Below are 15,219 nucleotides of genomic sequence, written 5' to 3'. Positions count from 1 at the left end.
GGGTGAAATTTTTTGCTTTTTTTCTAGTTTTTATTTAGATTTAAGTTTAATTGAAGTTTTTATTTTATTTTTTTGTCAATTTTTTAATTTTTTATCTCTGGGTCTTTGACAGTCGTGCTGAAGGCAAAGCTCTCAATTTATCGGTCGATAATTAAAATTTGACATTTGATGACAATTGTGAAATCGCCGGTACGATACCTTAATTTCAGCGTTCCACATGTCCGAAAGGAGTAGGAAGAAGCAAAGCTTATTAAATCCTACCCCTCCATCTGGTACTTTTACAATCAGTAACTGTTACATTTGTTCACTTCCTGCTTTCCTAATATAATTTAAGTGATTTATTCATTAAATTTTAGTTTTATTTAGGTTTTATTTTAGTTTTATTTTAGTTTTATTTTAGTTTTTTTTATTCATTTAAATTAAAAATTTTTTTTTAATTTTTTCAACATTTTTTTTAATTTTTTTAAATTTATTTTTTTGTCACGTACCAAAGTATGCGGTGATATGACCATACAATGACATAATAATAGTAAGTATCAATATAGTGATATATATATCACATCATGACTGAATTGGCTCATCGTTGCGCATTGTTTGATTTCCTTACTCAATCCATCCCATAGTTTGATTCCACAAACTGAAATGCTATGCTAACGCTAACGTAGTCCTAGCAAAGAAGTGTTTCAAATGTACTTCTTCCCTGAGATCATATTTCCCCTCTCTTGTAGAGAAGTACTGGATGACATTTTTAGCTAATTGCTTATTTTTAGCCTTATGCTAAAAAAGATTAACTATGTCAGCAAGTTTTTGCGAAGGAGTTAGTATGTTCTCTGTAGGCGGCATTATGAATTATCCTTACTGACCTTTTTTTTTTGCAGTACATTTAGCGAGTGAAGATTGCTTTTATAGTTATTGAAGTTATATATTTTTTTACTTCGCAGTAATATTTTGGTCTTGTACCAACAGGATTGAAAGCAAAGCAAAGACAACACCGGCGTCTACCATCAGGTACTGTATGCATCCCTAACAAATTGACAATATATTAACATTACCATAAAAATGAATAAATGAATTTGGATTTAATTTAGTTTTATTGACTTATTTAAATTTAGATCGGTTGAGGTCACGGCACACTTTTATGAAAGATTATCTTACGCCAAGACATCCAAGAGCCTTAAAAAAAGCGACTTCTCATGTATCAGTTCGCCGCCTCGCTACGGCGTCTCCCAGACAACGCAAATTCACGTTTACTCCACAGCGCCATGTAAAAAAAAATATATATATATAATTTTTAAAACATAATGTGTGGTATTATTCTTATGCAAACCTTTCAGGAGATACAAAGTCAACGCTTATGGAAGCTCCGAGTGGATTTAGGCCCCCGGTATTGATTTCCAAAAGACTGATGTTGTTTCTGTGAGTGTAAGACATCGAGCAGCAGGTGCTGAATGTCAGAATGTTTGCTGTTATTTTTCCCTCGGACTAAAATTAGACCGCCCGACTCTGTCTAGCCCCCCCCGCCTCAAAATGAGACCCTTCCACATAAAACAACTAAGGAAGTATAAGGAGTATAATTCACATAAAAAAAACATACATTATGTATTATGTGGCATTGTCATTTTAGGTCAGGGGAAAAAAATAATAATATTATGGAAAAAAAAAAAACTATTATTGGAATAAAGTCACAATATTATGAGGAGTAAATTTACGGAGATGATTTAACAAGAAAGCAAAAAACAGCAAAAAATAAAACAATAGTCAAAATATTTAGAAAAGAAAAATCATATTCTAACAAGAAAAGGTTGTCATTTTATGAAAATAATAATATTCATAGTAATAAATAGTAATAATATTACAAGGAAAAATTATTTATAAATAAACTATACAATAAAATTAATTAATTAATATATTTTTAATTAATATTTTATAATAAATTATAAAATAAAACATTATTTTAGTACTAAGTTGAAATATTAAAGCCATAATGTGAGAAGTAAACCAAGATAAAACAATTATCAGGTTGTGGATAAAGTTTATAATGATTAATGATATTGTGGGAATAAAGTCATATGAGAAGTGATGATTTTTTTAATTGGAAAATTAAAAAATATTAATTAAAAAATTTTGAACAAAATAAATCACATTCTAAAAAGAAAAAGGTTGATAAAATTGTAATTTTGGGAAAATTAGGTTGGGGAAAAATGTGATAATAAATCATAAATATTATGGGAATACAGTCATAATGTTATGAGGGACAAATTTAGAAAGATTATTTAATTTTACAAGAATAAAGTCAAAATATTAAGAGAAAAAAAGTCATTCTATTAAGATAAGAAATTTGCCAGATTTGCTAAATTATGTTATAATTTAAGAGTTATAATATTTTGGGAATAAAGTTATAATATTACACCTCTAAATTTGAAATATTTGGAAAATGTTTAAAAAAAACAACATAAAAATTGTAAAATTTGCAGTAATTTTACAAGAATGAAGTAAAAATCTTAAGAAAAGTTGTAATTTACAAGAATACAACAAAAATATAATAATTTTAGTAGCATAATGTTTAAATATTAAAGAGGAAATGTTATTTTTTCAGTATTTTTTTTCAATATGAGAAATAAAACAGTACTTTTTTTTTTAGAAAATGTGGTTTAGAAAAAAGTGATAATAGTGAGGGAATAAAGTTAAAATATTATGGGAATAAAGTCAGAATATTAGGAGAATTTTGTTATAATATTTGGATTTTTTTTTTAAAAAGCAAAAATGCGTAAAAAAATACTAATAGTGTTTTTCTTTTTTAGTAGCATAAAGTTTAAATATTAAAGAGGAAATGTTATTTTTTCAGTATTTTATTCAATATTATGAGAAATAAAACAGCATTTTTTTATTTTTTAAGAAAATGTGGTTTGGAAAAAAGTGATAATATTGAGGGAATAAAGTTAAAATATTATGGGAATAAAGTCAGAATATTAGGATAATTTTGTTAGAAGAAAGTTGCAATATTTGGATTTTTTTTTAAAAAGCAAAAATGCGTAAAAAATACTAATAATAGTCTTTTTCATTTTTAGTACCATAAAGTTTAAATATCAAAGAGGAAATTTTTTTCAGTATTTTTTCAATATTATGAGAAATAAAACATTTTTTTTTTAAGAAAATGTGGTTTGGAAAAAAGTGATTATATTCAGGGAATAAAGTTAAAATATTATGGGAATAAAGTCAGAATGTTTGGAGAATTTTGTTAGAAGAAAGTTGCAATATTTGGAAAATAAAAAAAAGCAAAAATGTATTAAAAAATACTAATAATAGTCTTTTTCATTTATATGTAATGCATTTTTTTCTTAAAATATAAATAACCTTTAAGACACCCCTGATTTAATAGTCTAATCATATCCTGGCTTTCATTAATACGATTTTATTTATCATCTCAGTTCACCAAGTTCACTTCAGCTAACATTTGAGGTTTTTCGGTCGCCAATCGTCACGCCGCCGTGCCCCGTCTTGCGTACTCGCACCCTCCTCTGTGTGCCGCTGACTCTTATTTCACGTCAAGGTCATTCTCAAATCCGACTGAGAGACTTGAGAGACTATTTCCATGAGGATCTTGTCATCGTTTCAATGCATCCTCGCCCCAGACAACGGCTTTACATGCCTTTCTATTTCTAATAAGCCAGATATCATCTTCGGGACTTTTATGAAGACATTTAAGATGTAGAAATCATACTCTAATTTTAGCTGCTGACATGACTCCGCCCCCATCTTTTACTGGTTACTAGCAGTAAAAACACACAGAAAATACATAATTGTATTAAATTCCAGGATATAGCTACACTGTAAGAGTTATTAAAAACAAATCATAGCAAAGAAAGTACAGTTTTAGCAATCAAACAAATTAATTTGTTGTTTTAAAATCCAAAATGGCGCGTCCAGCTTTTGTTTTTCTTTATGCTGGGAAAAAAAAAAAGAAGATATCACAATTAGTCATCATATTCGAAAACAAACAACTATACATTACATGTGTACCTCCAGTATTTTTTTTTACTCTGGTCATTAGGTATTGGTAACATAACAATAAGCTACCGTATGAGTTTATGGTACGTATTATATTTCTATTTTTTTTTATATATCTACTATATTGGGGGAAAAAGAGTGTAAAGGTGATTATAGGGGTGTTATTTTATGTCTAGAGGGCTCTATTCATGCTCCAAAACATATTTAGAAGGTTATAAACATTAAAAAAAAAAAAATTTAAAAGGTTATAAAAGTTGTAATTTGGAAAAATGTGGAAATAAATCCAAAATATTATGGGAATAAATTCATAATATTATGAAAATAACAAAAAAAAAAACCCCAGCAAAAATGTAAAAAAAACAAAGGTAATTTTACAAGAATAAAGTCAAAATATAAAGAGAAAAAAAAGTCATTCTAATAAAATAGAGTTGGATAAAAATTTGCCAGATTTGCTAAATTACGTTGGGGAAAAGTTATAATATTTTGGGAATAAAGTCAAAATATTATGATATAAAGTCATAATATTACACTTCTAAATTAGAAATATTTGGAATATGTTTAAAAAAAACAACATAAAAAATGTAAAAATTTGCAGTAATTTTACAAGAATGAAGTAAAAATCTTAAGAAAAGTTGTCATTTACAAGAATACAAGAAAAATATAATAATTTTAGTAGCATAAAGTTTAAATATTAAAGAGGAAATGTTATTTTTTCAGTATTTTTTTCAATATTATGAGAAATAAAACAGTATATATATTTTTTTTTTAGAAAATGTGGTTTAGAAAAAAGTGATAATATTGAGGGAATAAAGTTAAAATATTATGAGAATAAAGTCAGAATGTTAGGATAATTTTTTTTAGACGAAAGTTGCAATATTTTGAAAATAAAAAAAGCAAAAATGCGTTTAAAAAAATACTAATAATAGTCTTTTTCATTTATATGTAATGCATTTTTTTTCAATATCAATCAATATTAATAAAAAATATTAAACAAAATAAATCTCTAAAAGAAAAATGTTGATAAAATTGTAAATTTTGGGGGAAAAATGTGGAAATAAATCCAAAATATTATGGGAATAAAGTCATAATATTATGAGGGGCAAATTCAGAAAGATTATTTAAGAAAAAAATACGTCGGAAACACAAAAAAAACTGCAAAAATGTAAAAAAAAACAAAGGTAATTTTGATGGATTTGATTTGAAGAAGGTGAAAAAACATTATTGAATTCAAGAAATAACTTATGTAAAAACAGTAAGGTGGTATCCGTGTTGATCTGGTTGCCAGATTGTTATTAATTTATCTTATCGTTAGTCATTGATTAAAAATTGATGATTTGTCGTGGACAACATAGACGGGCGACAAATGAGTTCCACTTCCTGTTTCCACGTATTAGCAAAGCTGCTATGATTAAAAATACATTGAAAATATTATAACAGGTTTTATTACTGTTTTGGTTTTCTTTCTGTGTTTCAATCAATCAAATTGACCGATGTTGTCTTGTGTAGGACGTGACATGCTGATGGACGTAAGCCCAATGCTGGAGTCTGGTCAATATCCTCCACCTTTACTACCGAAACCGGGCAAAGACAACGCCAGGCTTCAGAAACTAAAGAAGAAGAGAACCAAGAAAAAGGGCGGTCTCTCGCAGACGCCCGTTCCGTTCCGTTCTTGCTTATCTCCCGTCAACGAGGCCAGCACGGATCTCGAACACAGCGACCAGTCCAGTCCGCCTAAGACGCCCGACTCGGTCTGCACTGTGGAATCTTTGTGGTCCGGTTTACAAGATCCCCCCGTCTGCGGTCGTTTTGATCAAACTACATCTGCATTCCGTTACCATGAAAGCAACTCCGACGTTGACAGATGTACGTTTGAGTCCCAAAAAAGGCGGATCAGGACTTCTGAAGAGCAGGTGGCACCTCTGTATGAATGTTCCTCGTTTTTATTTGACGAATTAACTCCTTGCGCGGTGCCACCCGCGGAATCAAACCTAAGTCTGAATTTAATTTCATCAAATTCCCTTGGGTCAGCCACAACAATCCATCCTGTCACCGTGTCACAGTCCGGTCCTAAAATATCCACGCATAACCTGCCACGATCCCCAGCTATCCTCAACCCTGGCCAAGGTCCAAGACCTTCTCAAATTGCAGGTCCGCCTCCTGTTCCGGTGCTGCTATCAGTTCCCGGAACGCAGTCGGAATATTTCACTCCCAGCCAGAGGGAGACAAAGACCGGTTTGAAGGAACAAGTTCTACCCAATGGTGACTTGGTTAGCAAGACAGCTGAATGTTACCAAATCCCGAAACCTACTTCCTCACAAAACCCGGAAGAATCATTAGAATTTGCATATTTCATGAAAAAAGATCCAAAAGAAGATTTTCCGAAGATCTTAAGGAAACCCAACGCTACCTCTTCCACAGAATCGTCCACTCGTTCTTGTGAAGTATCTAATACTTATCCAGTTTTTATAAGTAAAGCACCAAAGTCCTCCCAAAATGGATTCGCTACTTCAGTTTCGGTCAAGCCGGTCGAAAAAGAAGTCGAACAAAATGACAAGAAAAGGAATAACCATTCCAAAGATATAGCGATTGAAGTCGGGAATACCCCGAAAATAGGAATTTTTGATGAAGAGAACTTAACATCAAAGACTTCGACAACCGGCTTTGCCAAACCAGGCCTCAAAGACCACAACCCAAAGGACACATCAGGACATTTACCAAAGATCCCGTCGTTTTTGTGCACTGTACCACAGAATCCTAATCTTACCCGGGTACAACGGATTCCACCTCAAGGATCGACAAGTTCGAGCCCCCTTTTGCCCGCTAATCACCGTCATCACATGGACGCACGGAAGTCTTTGTCATCGCTACTGGAAAGTCAAATATCCCTATCCAACTCAAAATCCAAATCCCGGTCTACATATTACGGACTTATTCCTGTTCAGTATGCTTCCCATGGTGGGATTCGAACTTTAACGTCATATCAGAGTCTTTTACCCTCCAGAACTGAATCGACATCTTTGACTAAAACAAAATCCGATGCTGGAGACGAGTCGACAAAACATCCGGATCTGCCGTCCGCACAAAAGGATTCAGAGTTCCAAAGAGAACGGACCATTCAAAATTCCAAAGACAAATTTGAAGTCAAAACTCTTCAATCTGCGACATCTAGTTTGGACGTAACAAAAACCGAGTTTCCAGTCGGTTTGGTACATAAAAATATGTACCAATCCGCGAGTGACGTATCTCCGTGTGTATCCATTCCTAAAACAGGTGAGGTACACACACAAACCACGACAAAGTTTCCCACGACCCCCAATCGTGATTCGAATACCGAAATCCAATGTATTCAAAATCTTTCCGATTTACACAGACTCGCAATTTCCGAATACGACAAAAATTCTCAGGTAGAATCGGTCGACTTAACAACAACGCAAAAGTTAAACGGGAATACCGATGTTGTCATTTCGCCGCCAGTCAATAATAATCTACCAAACGCCAAACCTTTTAAAGACCGAGTTGAACAAAAACTAGTTTCAGATCGTTCATCGACTATATCGGCAAATAAAACTGCGTTACACAACCAAAAGGATTACTTAAAACCCAAAGTACACCGTGGATGTATATTTAAAACCGTATCGGAAAAAGAATCGATAGCGGAAAAAAAGTCCAAGACTCACAATTCTCGGTTCAATGAGATTTTCGCATGTAAAACTTCCTTGGGTTCTTCCCTGGAGAAGAACCCTAACCCTAACCCTGTTAATGATTTATCGACTAAGAATCCCTTACCACATAACAAAATCTACGACGTACCGATGATTCCGACCAAATCACTGAACAAATTCCCTTGGGAACGAGACCAACACATTCACAAAACCAGTTCGAGTTTAGACTCCATCGAGGTCTCGGAGTGCAGACTGCAGGCATCTGTAAATATTCAAAGCGACCTTGCTAAAAATATCGTTGCCGTCAGCAAAGAAAATACCGAAGAAGATGCAAGCATTGCTAAAGTGCATTCCCAGCCGGTCTTTTTGACCAAAAACTTAACCGCAGAGTCTGTTCCCATAACGTCAGTTATGCCGGAAAACAAAACAACTGGACTTACCGATCCGAAGAATACTCAGACTATTTTAAAAAGAACACTGCCAAACCTGGTGGGTACTGAACATCCGACCAACTGCAGTGTCTTTTTGACCAAAAACTTAACCGCGGAGTCTGTTCCCGTTGAGTCAGTTATTCCCGAAAACAAAATAACTGGACTTACCGATCCGAAGAATACCCAGACTATTTTAAAAAGAACACCACTGCTAAACCTGTTGGGTACTGAACATCCGACCAACTGCAGTGTCTTTTTGACCAAACACTTAACCGCGGAGTCTTTTCCCGTAACGTCAGTTATGCCGGAAAACAAAATAACTGGACTTACCGATCCGAAGAATACCCAGACTATTTTAAAAAGAACACCACTGCTAAACCTGGTGGGTAGTGAACCTCCGACCAACGGAAGTGTCTTTTTGACCAAAAACTCAACCACGGAGTCTGTTCCCGTTGAGTCAGTTATGCCGGAAAACAAAATAACCGGACTTACCGATCCGAAGAATACCCAGACTATTTTAAAAAGAACAATGCTAAACCTGGTCGGTAGCGAACATCAACGTTGCAACACACCATCCGTGAGATCAATTGCTTCCGGAAAAAACGTCACAAACAGGACTTCAGGTGTTCTAAATACCGATTCAAAAGTTGATCCGGAAAAACAGTCCAAAAAAAATAATTTTGTTGACGATCTCTCAAGTAGTCCTGTCTATGAAGTTCTAATAACCAGCTCAGTAATGAGTCCGAATGCACCCGGCATCAAACCTCTGCCTGCAAGTCCTGCACTGAAACATATTACCGATACTCGAAAAAGTCCTCATCTGGGAAGATCAGAATCTGCAGCCGTTAATTCAACCAAAACCAAACCAAACCAAGCAAATTTCACCCAGGAAATGAAAACTGAAATGAATTCTACAGATGGTACTACTGCAAATATATCGAGTAAAGGTGTAGCTAATCGTTTGTCTGAGGACGACGTTCCGATTTCTGCGACTCTGGAAGACTTTCAGACAAGATCGGAACAAATGACGAGCGTTTCCGTAGAAGCTGACCCTGAAACCACGAGTTCGCTAATACAAACCAAATCCTCGATCGTGCAAGAAGACTCTTTCTTGCAAGAACCGAGACTGTGTAGTACCCCAATAGAAACCTTTGATTCGGTTCTACCCCAGTCCCCAAAAACTTCTGCATACAATACATCAGATAGCAACGACTCTCTGGTAAAAGCCAAAGTTGATAAAATGTCTTCAAACACAATTTTCGATCGACCCCAAAACGTAAAAACAAAGTCGCTATCAAATCCAGAATCGGATTCGAACACCAAAACTAAACCTATCCCTCCCATCTGTCACTCGATCGGTCTAAACGCAAATCCGCATTCTGCCACTGATTCTACCACTCCTGCCTCTTTGCCTCAGGACTCAGTCTCAGTCTCAACTCCATCCCCAAACGGAGGAACGTCACCGCTATCTCAGCCAAACACTGGAATCAAACCCAAAGACGTTTTGAACATCAGGGTCACACCAGGAAAGACCGAAGTCCCGGCAACCGAAGCCTTCACGAAGTCAGTGACATCAACTGCATCTTCAATTGCTGAGACGATAACCAGGACGGGAACAGATCCCAAGGCTGTGGAGAAGTCTAAAGGTCTGAAGGGTAAGCTCAGTGGATGGACGCGGCTTAAGAAACATCTGGTGGTCGAACCGGAGGAACCTTCCTTTCCGGATCCATCGGTTAAATCACAGAACGGAAGTACAAACCATAGTCCGTCTAAGCATGAACTTCCGGCACATGAATCTGATAATCAAGACATGGTGAAGAACAACGAGAATCCCAGAGCGCTAAAGATGTGGGACGCACTACTTTTTCAGATGTTCTCCACAAAAGACCGAATCCTGCACCAGATCAACCTCGTAAAAAAGGACTCAAAAGATAAATCAGATAAGAAAAAACCCTCGAAGGACACCCAAGCAGAGATTCCGTCCTTTGTCAGTCGCCTGCCGGTTTTGCTCTACAGTCCTCGATTTGATGCCAGGAAACTAAAAGAGGCAGCGGAGAAACCGCTTGCAAAAATAGCAGCAGTTTTTGAAAGGGGACTGTTAAAACGAAAAACTGATGATCACAAGGACTTCAATAGAACAGCCAGAGGATTTGGCTCGACTAAAATTCAAGAACCGTAACTCTGACTTGAGATTTGGTTTTATTGATATTATTTTTTTTTAGCAGATACACCGTACAAACAGTGAAACCTTGGTTAGCGTATGCCCCAGTTAGCGTGGTTTTTTTTTGGTTAACGTTGACGATTTATGCCAGAATTTTGCGTGCATTCTCCGGTTAAGGTATGTCTTGTCGTGTTATTAATACACGCTATTTGTTTTATTACAAAGAATTGTTAGCATATTAGCTAGCGAAACAAAATGGCAACCAGAATCGGAAGTTACGTCGTCGTACGGCGTTTTGTAAAGTCTGTTTTGGTTAGAGTCGAACCGTCTGGAACGAATTTCCAATTATTTTCTGCATGTAAAACTACATGCAAAAAATCTATCAAATATTTTCCAACAGATTATTTGGATTTGCATTATTTCTTGTGGGAAATTTTGATTCGGTTAACATCCGTTTTGGTTAGAGTCGAACCATCTGGAATGAATTTCCAATTATTTTCTGCATGTAAATCTACAATTGAAAATCTATCAAATATTTTCCAACAGATTATTTGGATTTGCATCATTTCTTGTGGGAAATTTTGATTCGGTTAACATCCGTTTTGGTTAGAGTCGAACCATCTGGAACGAATTTCCAATTATTTTCTGCATGTAAATCTACAATTGAAAATCTATCAAATATTTTCTATCACATTATTTGGATTTGCATCATTTCTTGTGGGAAATTTTGATTCGGTTAACATCCGTTTTGGTTAGAGTCGAACCATCTGGAACGAATTCCCAATTATTTTCTGCATGTAAATCTACAATTGAAAATCTATCAAATATTTTCTATCACATTATTTGGATTTGCATCATTTCTTGTGGGAAATTTTGATTTGGTTAACATCCATTTTGGTTAGAGTCGAACCATCTGGAACGAATTTCCAATTATTTTCTGCATGTAAATCTACAATTGAAAATCTATCAAATATTTTCTATCACATTATTTGGATTTGTATGATTTCTTGTGGGAAATTTTGATTTGGTTAACATCCGTTTTGGTTAGAGTCGAACCATCTGGAACGAATTTCCAATTATTTTCTGCATGTAAATCTACAATTGAAAATCTATCAAATATTTTCTATCACATTATTTGGATTTGCATCATTTCTTGTGGGAAATTTTGATTCGGTTAACATCCGTTTTGGTTAGAGTCGAACCGACTGGAATGAATTTCCAATTATTTTCTGCATGTAAATCTACAATAGAAAATCTATCAAATATTTTATATCACATTATTTGGATTTGCATAATTTCTTATGGGAAATTTTGATTTGGTTAACATCCGTTTTGGTTAGAGTCGACCTGTCTGGAATGAATTTCCAATTATTTTCTGCATGTAAATCTACAATTGAAAATCTATCATCTATCTATCTATCATCTATCTATTTTGTATCAGATTATTTGGATTTGCATCATTTCTTGTGGGAAATTTTGTTTTGGTTAACATCCATTGTGGTTAGGGCCGAACCATCTGGAACGAATTACCAATTATTTTCCGCTTGTAAATCTACAATTGTGTCAGATTATTTGGATTTGCATCATTTCTTATGGGAAATTTTGTTTTGGTTAACATCCGTTTTGGTTAGAGTCAAACCACCTGGAACAAATTTCCAATTATTTTCTGCATGTAAATCTACAATTGAAAATCTATCAAATATTTTGTGTGAGATTATTTGGATTTGCATAATTTCTTATGGGAAATTTTGTTTTTTTCGTTAACATCCGTTTTGGTTAGAGTCGAACCGTCTGGAACTAATTAATGGCGCTAACTAAGGATCCACTGTACTGCATGTACTATGTATTATTACTTCATCCCAACGGATTTTTTAAGTTTACTGAGGTTTAAAACATGAACAGAATTTGATTGGAGGTTTGCTTTAGCAAGACAGAACCCCCCCCCCCCCATTGTAGGTTACAACAGTGGTTTTTTTCAGCATAGATCATCTTTTCCTTGGTAGATAATTTCCCTTTTTGTCTAAAGATTTATACAAAAAAAAATTGCTGGGCTGTGTTGACATGATTGAATTTTTCATTGTTTTGTTTTTAAAACATGTTTGTTGTGGAATTAGACCACTGCTACTAAAGATAAACTGCACTCTATTTTGTGTGCGTTTTAAATCGACAAACCGCTAGCATGACGCAGCTAACAATTCACATAACGGGATTGACCTCGTGCACCTATTGAGCCCGGTACTAAAATAATGTTTTATAGCCTATGTATTAAAAGGCACATTCAATACAATATTTCACTGCAGTTATGTAGTATTTTTAAGTATTACCGGAACTTACGTGCGATGTAGCGGCAGATGTGGTAGCTAACGTAGCATTGCGAGTGGAGGCACTGGTGTCACTACACCAGAAAAGTAGTTCTTCGGTTTTATGCTCGACAATAACAATGTTTGCTTTATAGTCGAAACGGGTGTGTGCATTGTTAGCTGCTTTACGCTAGCTGTGGTTTAGATATTTTTCAATGTCGGTTTTCAGATTTCGCTTTCATTTTTTTCACGGTTGTTGTTTTTCGATCTCAGCTACCAGTTTTTTTTTTTAATAAAATTTTTTTGCCATCTAGGAAAAAAACTAGGAGTGCATGAATTGGGTTTTAAGACCGAGATAAGAGCTGGTCTCTGCTAAACGCGAGCTAAATGTGACTTGTTAAATACTGTGAAGTGTTACCAGAATTGTTAAGCTAGTTGGCATGCTGGCTAACTAGCAGCAAAATTAGCAGTTATGCTACATGATTATGTCATCGCTGTGAGCGAAATATGTGTTTTTTTGTTATTGGAAAGCGCTTTTCCCGACAAAAATTGAGGTCATAAAAAACTGTGCAGGCCACAAAAACAACAGTATTGTTAGCATATTTTTATATGCACACCTTTGTATTGTATTAGATACGCAATAAAGAATGTCCATTGAAAAATTAAAAACCTGGCATTTTATGCCATTTTTGGGTGCTTCTCAGGCCCCTGTTGTGTGTCTGTGAGGTTTCCCCTTTATTTTTGACCAGAAAAGTGCATTAAAAGCAAGTTGAAAAAATGAAAAAAAATGACATACTAACCCCTTACGTTTTTTTTCAAAAATCAACGCCCTCAAAGATTGGCATTTTATGCTGTTTTTGGGTGCTCCTGGGGCCCATGTTGAGCGTGTGTGAGGTTTCCACTTTATTTTTGTCCAGAAAAGTGCATTAAAAGCAAGTTGAAAAAATGAAAAAAAAACGACATACTAACCCCTTACGTTTTTTTTCAAAAATCACAAAATTCAAACACTGGCATTTTATGCCATTTTTGGGTGCTCCTGGGCCCCTGTTGAGCGTGTGTGAGGTTTCCCCTTTATTTTTGACCAGAAAAGTGCATTAAAAGCAAGTTCAAAAAATGAAAAAAAAACGACATACTAACCCCTTACGTTTTTTGTCAAAAATTAACAAATTAAAAACCTGGCATTTTATGCCATTTTTGGATGCTCCTGGGCCCCTGTTGAGCGTGTGTGAGGTTTCCCCTTTATTTTTGACCAGAAAAGTGCATTAAAAGCAAGTTGAAAAAATGAAAAAAAACGACATACTAACCCCTTACGTTTTTTGTCAAAAATCACCAAATTAAAAACCTGGCATTTTATGCCTTTTTTGGGTGCTCCTGGGGCCCCTGTTGAGTGTGTGTGAGGTTTCCCCTTTATTTTTGACCAGAAAAGTGCATTAAAAGCAAGTTGAAAAAATGAAAAAAAACGACATACTAACCCCTTACGTTTTTTTTCAAAAATCACAAAATTCAAACACTGGCATTTTATGCCATTTTTGGGTGCTCCTGGGCCCCTGTTGAGCGTGTGTGAGGTTTCCCCTTTATTTTTGACCAGAAAAGTGCATTAAAAGCAAGTTGAAAAAATGAAAAAAAACGACATACTAACCCCTTACGTTTTTTGTCAAAAATCACCAAATTAAAAACCTGGCATTTTATGCCATTTTTGGGTGCTCCTGGGGCCCCTGTTGAGTGTGTGTGAGGTTTCCCCTTTATTTTTGACCAGAAAAGTGCATTAAGAGCAAGTTGAAAAAATGAAAAAAAACCACATACTAACCCCTTACGTTTTTTTTCAAAAATCACAAAATTCAAACACTGGCATTTTATGCCATTTTTGGGTGCTCCTGGGCCCCTGTTGAGCGTGTGTGAGGTTTCCCCTTTATTTTTGACCAGAAAAGTGCATTAAAAGCAAGTTGAAAAAATGAAAAAAAACGACATACTAACCCCTTACGTTTTTTTTCAAAAATCACCAAATTAAAAACCTGGCATTTTATGCCTTTTTTGGGTGCTCCTGGGGCCCCTGTTGAGTGTGTGTAAGGTTTCCCCTTTATTTTTGACCAGAAAAGTGCATTAAAAGCAAGTTGAAAAAATGAAAAAAAACGACATACTAACCCCTTACGTTTTTTTTCGAAAATCACAAAATTCAAACACTGGCATTTTATGCCATTTTTGGGTGCTCCTGGGCCCCTGTTGAGCGTGTGTGAGGTTTCCCCTTTATTTTTGACCAGAAAAGTGCATTAAAAGCAAGTTGAAAAAATGAAAAAAAACGACATACTAACCCCTTACGTTTTTTTGTCAAAAATCACCAAATTAAAAACCTGGCATTTTATGCCTTTTTTGGGTGCTCCTGGGGCCCCTGTTGAGCGTGTGTGAGGTTTCCCCTTTATTTTTGACCAGAAAAGTGCATTAAAAGCAAGTTGAAAAAATGAAAAAAAACGACATACTAACCCCTTACGTTTTTTGTAAAAAATTACAAAATTGAAAAACTTGCATTTTATGCCGTTTTTGGGTGCTTCTCAGGCCCCTGTTGTGTGTCTGTGAGGTTTCCTTGTTATTTTTGACCAGAAAAGTGCATTAAAAGTAAGTTGAAAAAATGAAAAAAAACGACATACTAACCCCTTACGTTT

At 35.0% G+C, this 15,219-nt stretch overlaps 1 protein-coding gene across 2 annotated transcripts; it reads left to right on the top strand.

The window, feature by feature from the left end:
* The first annotated feature begins 487 nt into the window (after positions 1–487).
* On the top strand, positions 488–13,526 carry LOC131132146 (uncharacterized). Of its 2 annotated transcripts, none has more exons than XM_078793078.1 (2): positions 488–1,008; positions 5,515–13,526. In XM_078793078.1, the coding sequence occupies exon 2, from the start codon at positions 5,523–5,525 to the stop codon at positions 10,278–10,280; it is 4,758 nt and encodes a 1,585-aa protein (XP_078649204.1). In that variant the 5' UTR covers positions 488–1,008; positions 5,515–5,522; the 3' UTR covers positions 10,281–13,526. The 2 variants fall into 2 exon arrangements, with proteins under 2 accessions (XP_078649204.1, XP_078649205.1); XM_078793079.1 differs by lacking the exon at positions 488–1,008 and having other exon boundaries at positions 3,345–7,278; positions 9,519–9,837.
* Positions 13,527–15,219: the final 1,693 nt, after the last annotated feature.

The sequence above is a fragment of the Doryrhamphus excisus genome, linkage group LG1 (assembly GCF_037039965.1).
Source record: "Doryrhamphus excisus strain RoL-2023G ecotype Guam linkage group LG1, RoL_Dexc_Guam_v1.1, whole genome shotgun sequence".
Taxonomy (NCBI): Eukaryota; Metazoa; Chordata; class Actinopteri; order Syngnathiformes; family Syngnathidae; genus Doryrhamphus; species Doryrhamphus excisus.
Note: the sequence above shows the minus strand (reverse complement) of the source record. Positions and strands in the feature narration are given on the sequence as shown.